General features: G+C 39.9%; 1 protein-coding gene across 4 annotated transcripts in view; it reads left to right on the top strand.

Moving 5' to 3' along the window:
• Window positions 1-13,579, top strand: part of TP53BP1 (tumor protein p53 binding protein 1) — a 111,605-nt gene that overhangs the window by 56,167 nt on the left and 41,859 nt on the right. For all 4 annotated transcript variants that reach the window (XM_011941144.1, XM_011941143.1, XM_011941142.1 and 1 more), the window contains exons 12-14: window positions 474-1,800; window positions 9,089-9,208; window positions 9,978-10,181. In XM_011941144.1, coding sequence (XP_011796534.1) covers window positions 474-1,800; window positions 9,089-9,208; window positions 9,978-10,181 — 1,651 coding nt within the window. The remainder of the gene's footprint in view (window positions 1-473; window positions 1,801-9,088; window positions 9,209-9,977; window positions 10,182-13,579) is intronic.

Genomic DNA, 13,579 nt, shown 5'->3' with positions numbered 1-13,579 from the left:
GCTGGCTTTTTTTTTTTGAGATGGAATCTCATTCTCTCACCCTGGCTGGAGTGCAGTGGTGCAATCTCGTCTTACTGCAACTTCTGCCTCCCAGGTTCAAGTGATTCTCCTGCCTCAACCTCCCAAGTAGCTGGGATTACAGGTGCCCGCCACCAGGCCTAGCTGATTTTTTGTATTTTTAGTAGAGACAGGGTTTCACCATGTTGAATGCTAGCATATTTTGAAATCGTGAAGTAAAATGAGTATGTATTCCCACTTTGTGAGAACTGAAATGGGCTGGAGCATGTGCCACTGCTCTTGGCTATCCTAGAGTTCTTTAATTCTTAAATTTGATGTAGAAATTTTATATGAATTTAAAAATTTGATTTAGAAATTTGACTTGATTTAGAAATTTTATATGAATCCAGGGATTAGATATAAAAGGTGTATGATCATGTACAAATTATGATTTGTCTCTTTTTATTCTTCCTTAGGACATTTTTATTCCCTCCCCAAGTCTGGAAGAACAGTCAAACGATGAGAAGAAAGATGGAGATTTGCATAGTTCATCTTTGACAGTTGAATGTTCTAAAACTTCAGAGATTGAACCAAAGAATTCCCCTGAGGATCTTGGGCTATCTTTGACAGGGGATTCTTGCAAGTTGATGCTTTCTACAAGTGAATATAGTCAGTCCCCAAAAATGGAGAGCTTGAGTTCTCACAGGATTGATGAAGATGGAGAAAACACACAGATTGAGGATACGGAACCCATGTCTCCAGTTCTCAATTCTAAATTTATTCCTTCTGAAAATGATAGTATCTTGATGAATCCAGCACAGGATGGTGAAGTACAACTGAGTCAGAATGATGACAAAACAAAGGGAGATGACACAGACACCAGGGATGACATTAGTATTTTAGCCACTGGTTGCAAGGGCAGAGAAGAAACGGTAGCGGAAGATGTTTGTATTGATCTCACTTGTGATTCGGGGAGTCAGGCAGTTCCTTCACCAGCTACTCGATCTGAGGCACTCTCCAGTGTGTTAGATCAGGAGGAAGCTATGGAAATTAAAGAACACCATCCAGAGGAGGGGTCTTCAGGGTCTGAGGTGGAAGAAATCCCTGAGACACCTTGTGAAAGTCAAGGAGAGGAACTTAAAGAAGAAAATATGGAGAGTGTCCCATTGCACCTTTCTCTGACTGAAACTCAGTCCCAAGGGTTGTGTCTTCAAAAGGAAATCCCCAAAAAAGAATGCTCAGAAGCTATGGAAGTTGAAACCAGTGTGATTAGTATTGATTCCCCTCAAAAGTTGGCGATACTTGACCAAGAATTGGAACATAAGGATCAGGAAGCTTGGGAAGAAGCTACTTCAGAGGACTCCAGTGTTGTCATTGTAGATGTGAAAGAGCCATCTCCCAGAGTTGATGTTTCTTGTGAACCTTTGGAGGGAGTGGAGAAGTGCTCAGATTCCCAGTCATGGGAGGATGTTGCTCCAGAAATAGAACCATGTGCTGAGAATAGATTAGATACCAAGGAAGAAAAGAGTGTAGAATATGAAGGAGTTCTGAAATCAGGGACTGCAGAAACAGAACCTGTAGAGGAAGACTCTTCACAGCCTCCCTTACCTTTAGTTAGAGCAGATGATCCTCTGAGACTTGACCAGGAGTTCCAGCAGCCCCAGACTCGGGAGAAAACAAATAATTCATTAACAGAAGACTCAAAAATGGCTAATGCAAAGCAGCTAAGCTCAGGTGCAGAGGCCCAGAAGCTGGGGAAGCCCTCTGCCCTGGCGTCACAAAGCTTCTGTGAAAGTTCTAGTGGTGAGTGTGATTGTAGATTATTCTGTCTCCACCTAAATTATAATTTGGAATGGAAAGTTGGCGAGAACTGCGTGCTTATGTCAGGAGTGAACATTATCTTTAGTTTATGTTTATGAACAACCAATAATAATTGGGAAATTAAATTTTTTGGATTGCTTTTTTTTTTTTTTTTTGAGATGGAGTCCCACTCTGTTGCCCAGGCTAGAGTACCACTAGTGGTGCGGTCTCAACTCCCTGCAACCTCCACCTCCTGGGTTCAAGTGATTTCTCGTGCTTCAGTCTCCCAAGTAGCTGGGACTATAGACGCATGCCACTGTCTGGCTAATTTTTGTGTCTTTTTAGTAGAGATGGGGTTTCCTCATGTTAGCCAGGCTAGTCCCGAACTCCTGACTCAAGTGATCCACCTGCCTTGGCCTTCCAAAGTGCTGGAATTACAGGGATGAACCACCACACCCAGCCTGGATTGTATTTTTTTAATAGCTATAAGTATTTGTGCAATTAGAGATATTTGAGGTTTATCAGCTTTATAACTTAGGACTACGTGGTAAAAAATATTTAGAAATTGTGCCAATCTGTTTTTTCCGACTTAGATTGTATCCTTGCTCTGTGTGTATAGATTTTGACAGTTGCCTTGAAATAGAAGGATCTTTTTTGATTAACTGTATGTGGTCAAATCACATTCAAAACTGTTGATGAGTATCCTGTTAATTAGTTATTTCCTTTTGATGGGCATTAAGTAAAGTTTCTAAACTTGGTTCAAAAAATACAAATCTCTTAAACCTGACACTGGAAAATGTATTAGTTCTTGTTCTTTATTTTATGAAATTTAGCATGAAAACATAGATTACTTTCTAAGTATTTGTAGGCTGGGTGCAGTGGCTCACGCCTGTAATTCTAATGCTTTGGGAGGCCAAAGTGGGCGGATTGCCTGAGCTCAGGAGTTTGAGACCATCTTGGGTAACATGGCGAAACCCATCTCTGCTAAAATACAAAAAATTAGCCAGGTGTGGTGTCGTGTGTACCGGTAGTTCCAGCTATTTGGGAGGCTGAGGCACGAGAATCGCTTGAACCTGAGAGGCCGAGGTTGCAGTGAGCCGAGATCATGCCACTGTACTCCAGCCTGGGTGACAGAGTGAGACTCTGTTTCCCAAAAATAAAATAAAATAATTGTAGAGTATGACATTAGCTGAAAATAATTCAATCTTTGTGAATCCTTAGAGTTAGTATAATGTAGGCCAGACATGGTGGCTCACGCCTATAATCCCAGCACTTCGGGAGGCGGAGGCCGGCAGATCACCTAAGGTCGGAAGTTTGAGACTAGCCTGACCAACTTGGATAAACCCTGTCTTTACTAAAAACACAAAATTAGCCAGATATGTTGGTAGGCACCTGTAATCCCAGCTACTCGGGAGGCTGAGACAGGAGAATCACTTGAACCTGGGAGGTGGAGGTTGCAATGAGCCAAGATCGCACCATTGCAGTCCATCCAGCCTGGGCAACAAGAGCAAACTCTGTCTCAAAAAAAAAAAAAAGGGCCAGGTACGGTGGCTCACGCCTATAATCCCAGCACTTTGGGAAGCCCAGGTGGGCGGATCACGAGGTCAGGAGATCGATACCATCCTGGCTAACATGGTGAAACCCTGTCTCTACTAAAAATACAAAAAATTAGCCGGGTGTTGTGGCGGGTACCTATAGTCTTAGCTACTCGGGAGGCTGAGGCAGGAGAATGGCGTGAACCTGGGAGGCGGAGCTTGCAGTGAGCTGAGATTGAGCCACCGCATTCCAGCCTGGGCAACAGAGTGAAACTCTGTCTCAAAAAAAAAAAAAGAGTTAATATAAAGTAAAATCAAAACAAGCTCCAAAAACAAAGTAAGAACAGGATACAAACTTAAGAAAACAAGTTTCTAGTATGAAATGAAAAAACAGTATTTGGCAAGTTTATATATGATAGTGACCATATTTTTTGGTTTGCCTAAAGCAGTCCCTTTTTTTTTTTTGAGACGGAGTCTTGCTCTGTTGCCAGGCTGGAGTGCAATGGCACAATCTCGGCTCACTGAAACCTCTGCCTGCCAGGTTCAAGCGATTCTCCTGAGTAACATGCAGGTGCATGCTACTATGCCCAGCTAATTTTTGTATTTTTAGTAGAGACAGGGTTAGTACTTCTCTTGCCAGCATAGTGAAACCCCATCTCTACTAAAAATACAAAAATTAGCCTGGAATGATGACGGGTGCCTGTAATCCCAGCTACTCTGGAGGCTGAGGCACAAGAAGCCGAGATTGCACCGCTGCATTCCAGCCTAGGTGACAGAGCGAGACTCTGTCCCCCAAAAAAAATTGTCCCTAGTTATTAGCTTTTATATTTAGCACTTTTTAAAATCTTGAGAATAAGAAATGTTAGAGCTGAAAAGGAAATGAGGGGTTATTGGATTTAGTCTCTTTTTAACGTCTTTTGGCTAGTTAATGATAGAGGTGGGACTAGAACCTAGGTCTCCTGATCCTGGCTGTGCTTTTTCTTCCTGTAAAACTAAGACTTAATACAGTTTATTTGATTCTGAAGAGCTGTAGTGATAAAGTGAATAATCTAAAATTCTGTAATAGAGTATTTTTGTAATTGTATTACGTTTAAATACTGCTAATGACCTGTGCCAACAAAATATCAGGTCTCATTGACTGTTTTAATTTTGGAGTACTTTTAAATTATATGCAAAAGAAGCTTCTAAAGCAGTGAGATATTCTATTATTTTAATAGTATCCTTCATGAATTCTTGTTTACATTGTTAATTGGCAGAGTCAGCTTTTTTTGCCATAGTAAAACTTATTATTTTATTAATACTATTACTATCCAGATTATTGAAAATGCTAGTGATTTTGTGTTTATTTCATGATTTTAGTTCTTGGGCAAACAAAAAGCAATGAAGACAGTGGTTGGAAAATAGTATTTATGAGGAGAAGTTAAGGAAATAAAAATAATTTTAACTATAAATTAGAACATGAAGGGAGAATAATAGCTTTTTGTCTTTTTTTGTTTTTGTTTTTGAGCCAGTATCTCACTCTGTCGCCCAGGCTGGAGTGCAGTGGCACCATCAGTGCTCACTACAGCCTTGACCTCCCGGGCTCAAGTGATCCTCTCACCTCACCCCCCATCCCAAGAAGCTGGGACTACAGGCGTGTACCAGCATGCTTGGCTAATTTTTTGTAGAGACAGGGTTTTGCCATGTTGCCCAGGCTGATCTCAAATTCTTGGATTCAGGCAATCCACCCATCTTGGCCTCCCAGAGTGCCAGGATTACAGGTATGAGCCACCGTGTTCAACCAAGAATAATAGTTTTTAACTTAGAGAATTGTATAAATCATTCAGAAGAGCATTGCAAAAAGAACAGAAAAATATTATTTTATACTTAAAAATATAGTTGTTTAGTTGCTAAACGTTGAGAGACTAACTTTATTTTTATTTTTATTTTTTTGGAACAGAGTCTTGCTCTGTCGCCCAGGCTGGAGTGCAGTGACATGATCTTGGCTCACTGCAACCTCCGCCTCCCGGGTTCAAATGATTCTTGTGCCTCAGCCTCCTGAGTAGCTGGAATTACAGGCATGTGCCACCATGCCTGGCTAATTTTTGTATTTTTAGTAGAGACAGGATTTTGCCATGTTGGCCAGGGTGGTCTCGAACTCCTGGCCTCAAGTAATCCACCTGCCTTGACCTCCCAAAGTGCTGGGATTACAGGTATGAGCCACTGGGCCTGGCCAAATTTAAATGATAGTAATCTAAAAAGTAATGGTTCTTCAGTCTGGAAAGACAGAATGAAGGGTATGAATTGGGAGAGTTTTGCATTTGTTCTTCTACTAAGAAGAGCACTTTTTTGTTGTTAATAGATTTATTGATTTTTTTAAAAAGATAGATGCTTGGCTAGGCATGGTGGTGTGCACATGTAATTCCAGCTACTCAGGAGACTGAGGCATGAGAATCACTTGAACCCGGGAGGCGGAGGTTGCAGTGAGCTGAGATTGCACCCCTGCACTTTAGCCTGTGCGACAGAGTGAGACCCTGTCTCAAATAAATAAGTAAATAAATAAATACATAAATAATGCGTGCCTAATTTTGAAAAACATTCAAACAATACAAAGTAGAGATTGTGAATGGGGAGGGTGTGGGGAGAGGGAGTTGGAAGGAAAAGAGAGAGTGAGTACAGAGAAGGAGAGAGAGAATTACTTTAAATGTCTCCATTTATAGATAACTTATCACTGTTAGCAGTTTGGAAACTTCTTCAAGTATCTGTCTATGGAGAGTTCCTCTTAAACCCGAACAAAAGCAAGATGGTGCTTGGAAACCCAGTCTTATTCAACACAGAACAAATATTTGGTGGGTTGATGATGTGAAAAACTGTAATGAGTTCAGTAAGTCTTTAATTAAATCCATAAGTAATAGTCTGTAATAGTTAATAATGATCAGGGCAGCTAGATGTGCTTTAGGCTCTAGTTATAACCTTTATTGGCTTACTTGATAAAATGGCATCTTAATTGGCTATTAATGTCAGAGGCAGACTTTTAGGGTAGACTGTTCATGCATGATATCACTGATATATGAATTCTTACATTTTTAACTAGATGGCTTTTAATCAATTCTTAGACGTAACCAGTTCTTTTAAGAACAAAGAAGAAAAATGGGTTTAAAACTGTAACAGAAAGTTAGGAGAGACCTTCTTAACATTTAGAGTTTAAAATATTGCTTTGGAGTTATTTTCTAAAGTCCTTAAAGGACATACTCCCATTCAGGTGGTTTCAAAATTAGTATTGAATTTCCTTTTGTTTCCTCATTTGTATCCTTCATTGTTTAGTATGCTGACATACAACATGATAGCCCATGATTATCTGGAAAAACAAGAAGGGATTTGATAATTTAAATAATGTAGAAATGCTAAATGTTAGAGAAATAATGGAATATGTGGAAAATTCCATAAATCTAAAAGGATAAAATATGCCAGCAAATGTAGTTTTAAGGATTTGGCAATAATTTGAGTAGATTGGTGGTGTTTTCCAGATGAGGGAACAAAAGCATAGAAATGGGAAACGTTTGGAGGACATTGAATAGAAGCTTTATGAACGTAAATAATTAAAGAAAAACTGGAGATATAGGCTGCTACTAGTTAGTTGAATGCTGACTGTAGAGTTAGGAATTTGTTTTCTAGTGAAAACCTTGGAGTTTTTTGACCAGGAGCTAACAAAGCCATGTTTTCTAGGAAGGCTGCTTTGGTTACAGTGTGCAGAGAGAATGGGGATTAGGGAGAGTGGGAGACTTTAGGCGGAGGAAGTGATTGATAGGCTATGGTAATAACCCAGGAATGAGGCATTGGAGACCTGAGGAGAGTAGTGGCAGTGTTGTCCCTAGGGCCTGTAAAAGTCTCAATTTTCCATTAGGTTATAGTAATGCAGTTAGATAAATGGTGCTAAAATTACTTTTCATAAGTTTTATGTAATACTGTGCAAAGGAAACCTTGTTACAGGGATATATTTTCAGCAATTAAAGCTTGCATATTGTATTTGCATAATATAATATGTCACATAGAAAGGTCTGCTTAAAGATTTCATGCACATTTTCAGAAGTCTGGAATGTATGAGGCTTTGCAAGGTGTTTTGTAAGTTTCTGTATCTCTTCTAAGTTCTTTATTAGAACAACTTGCTTTATAAGGGGCTACCGCAGAATGAATGCTTATCTACCTGACCCATTTCTCTTTTTTCTGTAACTATGGTGGATGTCTTTGCCAGTTAGATGTAATGTTGAGATTCTTCATTCATACTGTTTACAGGTTTTTTGTTTTTGTTTTTGTTTTGAGGCAGGGTCTCACTCTGTCATCCAGGCTGTAGTGCGGTGGCACCATCTTGGCTCACTGCAACCTCTGCCTCCCAGGTTCAAGCGATTCTCCTGCCTCAGCCTCCCGAGTAACTGGGATTACAGGCACCAGCCACTACGCCCAACTAATTTTTGTATTTTTAGTGGAGACGGGGTTTCCTTATTTTGGCCAGGCTAGTCTCGAACTCCTGACCTCAAGTGATCCATCTGCCTTGGCCTCCCAAAGTGCTGGGAGTACAGGTGTGAGCCATGGTACCTGGCCCCTCTTTACAGTTTCTTTAGCTGAGCATATGTACTTTAATCCTTTATTTCTAAAGACCATTTCTTTTTCTCTTTTTATCTCCTCAGATTACTAATTCATTTTCTCTTACATGTAGATGTAAGAGATTTTTGTTTTGTTTTGTTTTAAAGGAAAAAATTATCATGGTGCTTGCTATTAAAGATAGGAGTGGAAAAAGATGAAAGAAACAAACTACTTTCATAAGTAGTAGTGTCTGAGTATGCCAGATTATAGTTAATTTGAGCCATCCCAGGAAAGTAAGAAGAAATTTTCATTAGTTTTAAGAGGGCAGTCTGGTGCAATTCTTACTTTCTCCCAAATGTATCATTTTATTAAAAGAGATAAATTAGGAATTTAGAAAATATGATTTTTTGACAGTTTTCTAGTTCTGATTAGCAAAAATTTGGAACTGAGACCTAGGTAGAAAGTAGCTTTATGTCTTGACAAATATTTTCTATTTATAATAATTTAATAACTAAAATGTGTACACTGGTGATGCATATATATGAGGGATTTACTGTTGTGCAGAGATTTAGGTATGAACATTACACTTAGGCCTAGAGCAAATGCTGGTCAGTACTGCTGAACCATGAAACCCTTAGATTTCTATGGTAGAACCAGTCAGTATCTTGATGTCCTTTAACCTGTGAGATCCTCTGTCATCTCTTTGATTAGATAGTACATTGTAAGTATTAATTTCTGACTTTGCTTTGGAGAATCCTACAGACCATTAAGGCTTATAAACAAACTCCTTAGGTTAGCATTGCACAAAATTATGTTGTTCTGATTTGAAACTGTCCAAATTTGTATTGCTGAATATCCCCTGATGTACTGTCTTGGAGCTCAGATGTTTGTGTTCCTTTTGACTCCAGGTTCCTCAGGTCTTGCAGACTTTGGGCTTTCCTTATTTGCTTGTCCTCTAGTTGTCTACTTTGTGTCAGTACTATAGTTGTTGACTGTGAAGAGAGCAGAGACAATAGAAGGGAGCTGGTCAGGAGGCCTGGTGAGGGTGGTGGGAATGAGACAGATTTTGGGAGCAAAGGAAAAGAGTAATTGAAATATTTCTTGCAGGTCTCATTATTTTTGCTTATTTTATACTTCTGGTTTTTTTTTTTAATCGTTTTTTCTTTCTTTTTTCCTTTTCCTTTTTTTTTTTTCAGAAACCCCATTTCATTTCACTTTGCCTAAAGAAGGTGATACCATCCCACCATTGACTGGTGCAACCCCACCTCTTATTGGGCACCTAAAATTGGAGCCCAAGAGACACAGTACTCCTATTGGTGAGTGAATAAAAAGTAATAATGTTTAAGGCAGAATTTCTGAGATACCATTTTTTACACAAGTGATACTTTAGATCTGAGGAGTTGGGCCTGGCTGGTAAGGTTGATTTTTGTTTTAGGGAGAATAGGGTTATGAAGTCTGGTTCTGTGATTTTACTACTAGGAGATAAGGGGTAAAGAGAGGAAGGAAAGAAAGGGTGGAGGGAAATAAGAAAGAAAGAGAATACTTAAAAGGATTTTCTCTTATTACTTGCAAAGCAGTAGAATCTGACTGCTAAGTAGTGATAAAGCTGTTTTATAAGGAAGGAACAGGAAGTAGGGTAGAAGTACTATTTATTCAATACCTTGGCTAATCAGTCTGCTGCTTGACAGGGCAAGAAAACTTAGATCCTCCTTCCTTGAAGCAGCCAGTAGTCTTCTACATTAACCTATTTGTTTTCTCTAGTCAGTGCTGGGAGGTAACAATCATGCCGTCTGGAGTCTCCTGCTACCTATGCCTGATGCTGGCAGATGTGGGTTGGCTGAGGGCTCATGCAGCATCCTTTGTCCAGATGCAGAAGTGGAACTGAATCCTGTTGCTCCTCTTAAGACCAGGTGTCAATACTAGTTCGTAGTTGTTGATACTTATGACAGGAATCTATCCTAGGAACCTCCTTCAATCCTGCAGAGCTGTGGAGCCAAACAGGCAAATTGATGACCTTGAATTGCCGTTTTTTGTGTTTGTATTTTAGTGTTCTTTTTTTCTTCCTCCCTGCCTCCCTTCTTTCAGGTATTAGCAACTATCCAGAAAGCACCATAGCAGCCAGTGATGTCATGTCTGAAAGCATGGTGGAGACCCATGATCCCATACTTGGGAGTGAAAAAGGGGATTCTGGGGCTGCCCCAGACATGGATGATAAATTATGTCTAAGAATGAAACTGGTTAGTCCTGAGACTGAGGCGAGTGAAGAGTCTTTGCAGTTCAACCTGGAAAGTAAGTTTTATGTTAATCTTGGGTAATTAGTAACTGCAGATCATATGGGGAGTATTGATTATAATCTAGTTATAATAATTGAAACTTTTATATTTATAAATGTATTCGTAAAGTCTTACACCCATAGATTTAATTCTTTTTCTTTTTTTTTTTGTTGAAACGGAGTCTCGCTCTGTCACCCAGGCTGGAGTGCAGTGGCCTGATCTCAGCTCACTGCAAGCTCCGCCTCCCGGGTTCACGCCGTTCTCCTGCCTCAGCCTCAGAAGTAGCTGGGACTACAGGCGCCTGCCACCTCGCCCGGCTAGTTTTTTGCATTTTTTTAGTAGAGACGGGGTTTCACTGTGTTAGCCAGGATGGTCTCGATCTCCTGACCTCGTGATCCGCCCGTCTCGGCCTCCCAAAGTGCTGGGATTACAGGCTTGAGCCACCGCGCCCGGCCAGATTTAATTCTTTGCTTTTGGTCAGCCTGTCATGTTGCTAAAGATACTCTTTTATAATCTCCATGTTATAGCTTGTTTCTATTAAGTCTGTTTCTATGTAATTGGTTTCCCTATTCAGAAAGATTTCAGAGTAGGGTAGAAAACTTTAGGACTGTGGATTCACATTGCAGATTAATGTTGATGCTTTCTCACATGAATTAGAAGTTGTTTGGTAGGGCTAGAATAAAGAGAAGATACAAGGGAGGGATGCAAAGTAGGGACCAGATGCTGAAAGGCTTTTTGCATCATGCTGAGAAGCCGAAGAATTTTAGGCAAGGGAGTAGTATGATCAGATTTGCCTTTAAAAGAAGCGTCAGCTGAGTCTTTCAAAACCTTGTGCCTTTGTGCATGATGGTTCCTTTCCTTTCATTTTCCATATTCTGTTCTCCTGCCTGGTAAATTCTACCCAGTCTTTAACCAGCAAGTGAGGTCTTTGGTAGTGTGACTGGAGATGAGGGATGAATTTGAGGGGTGAGTAGGCAGAACCGTGGCTCCAGGTGAATATGGAAGTAAGGGGGAGGAAAAAATAGAGAATGACTCTTCACATATACTGTATCATCTCATTTCCATAATAGTACTCCCAAGTAGGTATCTGCATTTTCATTTTATTGATGAGAAAACAGAGTAAGAGAAGTTTTTAAGTTCCATGTCTAAGGTCACAATAATTGGTGCTAGGTAGAGTTGGAATTTGAGTCAGACCTAACTCTGAGGCTTATAATTTTTTCATTTCAGGTAGTTTGTAAAAGCTGTTTAAGGAGGATTAGAAGAGGAAGAAATCTCATAAATGAGATTATAAAGGAACGTTCAGAGAGAAGGAGAACTAGGAGGGTGTATGAAGCCGTGGAAGCCTATGGAGAGGAGAATTACAAGAAGATAATGTCAGGCACAGAAGCAAGTTTAGTAAGATGTGTCTGAAAATATACTTTGACTTTGGGAATTAGGATCCATTTGGTGACTCTAGCAAGAGCTATTTCAGTATAGCAGTTGGAGTGGGAGCTATACTGAAAGTAATTGAGGAAGGATGAGGAAGAGGAGATGAGGCTGCACATGTACTGTCTGCTTTTGAGAAGTTTATGTGAGAGAAGAAGAGAAAATATGGTGAGTTAGAGGGAAATGCAGGGTTGAGAGAAGATTTGTTATTTTTAGGCTAGGAGAGGCCTGAGCAGGTTTATAGATTTTAACCCACTTATGCCTAATGTTCCACTATTGGAACGCTAAGCTTGTGGGAGTTATTTATATCTTACTGCTCAATGTCATCGCCAAAGTCTGATTTTTCACCAAAAAAAATTTGCAACCTCCAGCATAAATGGGTTAAGGAAGGGCCCAAAAGAGGGAGGCATAGATTAAAGACGAGGGAATTGGGGGAAACAGTTGATTAATTAAGGCCCTGAAGAAGTTGGGAAGGGAGGCTATTGAAGACTACACAGAATAGGTTGGATAAGCAGGACTTCTCCTTCCTTGAGACCAGAGAAAGGTAATTTTAGCTAATACATTTTTAGCTCTTACTGTATGCCAGGCACTTCATATGTATAGCTCATTAAATCTTATAACAAGCCTATGAACTAGATCCTATTATCATCCTTTTACAGATGAGGAAACTGAGGCACAGGATGGTTGAGCACCTTCGCTAGTCATAGCTAGTAGATGGAGTAGCCTGGACACAAATCCAGGAAGTCTGATTCCAAATCTTAAATGTTGTGGTACTTACTGATTTGAATCTTAGCAACTCAGTAGACTAAGTTAAAGTATTACATGGTTCCATTCTTACTATCATCATCTCTGGAATAAATAAGAGCTTATTGCCAGGCATGGTGGTTGGTGCGTTCCTATAATCCCAGCAATGCCAGAGGCTGAGGTGGGAGGTGTGCTTAAACCCAGAAGTACAAGACCAGCCTGGGCAACATAGTGAGATCTCATCTCAAAAAAAATAAAAATTTTAAAAAGAGTTTGTAAAGAGAGTATTGTTAGCCTTAAATCTTACTTTACCTTTGGATCTGAAATTATAACTAGCTAAGTGTTAAGGATGATTGTTACCAGTAAATTTTACTACCTTTCCTAATACCAGGAGCATAGTATCAAGGACTATAGTCAGTGTTACTTACATCATTTCATCCTCACAACAAACTTTTGAGGTTTGTCGTGTTTTTATCTTCCAGAGGAGGAAACTGAGACTCAAAATGACAAAGTAGTTTACTCCTAGGTTGGACTATTAAGTGCAGTAGCCAGGGTGTGAGCCAGATTTCTATTTTAGAGCCAGGGCTCCAACTGAACTTCAGCTGCCTCCCCGATGACTGTTTAGATTATGTTGGGTCATGAATATTTTATAAATATTTTAAAAACATTTAAGGGTTGTTTTCTCTAAGGCTGGTATAAATTTTAAATGAACACATTTTAATCCCTTGAAATTAGTGACGTTGTAAGAATATGGGATTCTTTTCAGTATGACCTTTAATTTGTTGCTGCATATTCTTGAAAATGTCCTTTTTGTTTCTTTTTTTTTTTTTTTTTGAGACAGGGCTTCTCTCTGTCACCCAGGCTGGAGTGCATTGGGGTGATCTCGGCTCACTGCAACCTCCATCTCCCAGGCTCTAGCGACCCTCCCACCTTAGCCCCCTGAGTAGCTGGGACTATAAGCATGCCACCACCCATGTCTGGTTAATTTTTGTATTTATTATAGAGGTGGGATTTTGCCATGTTAGCCAGCCTGGTGTTGAACTCCTGGACTCAAGCAATCCTCCTGCCTTGGCCTCTCAAAGTATTGGGATTACATGCATGAGCCACCGTGCCTGGCCACCCTTTATTTTTCAAGTATCTGTCCTAAAGCACTTTGGGAATAACTTGGGTACCTTCTATTTGTGGGTGCTCTAAAAACTATTTAAAATTAGTTCATCAACCTAAAATATTTTCTACATAGTTTAT

Source organism: Colobus angolensis, unplaced genomic scaffold, assembly GCF_000951035.1.
Source record: "Colobus angolensis palliatus isolate OR3802 unplaced genomic scaffold, Cang.pa_1.0 Scaffold199, whole genome shotgun sequence".
NCBI classification, from domain to species: domain Eukaryota; kingdom Metazoa; phylum Chordata; class Mammalia; order Primates; family Cercopithecidae; genus Colobus; species Colobus angolensis.
The sequence above is the reverse complement of the archived record's forward strand: the minus strand, read 5'-3'. Positions and strand labels throughout refer to the sequence as shown.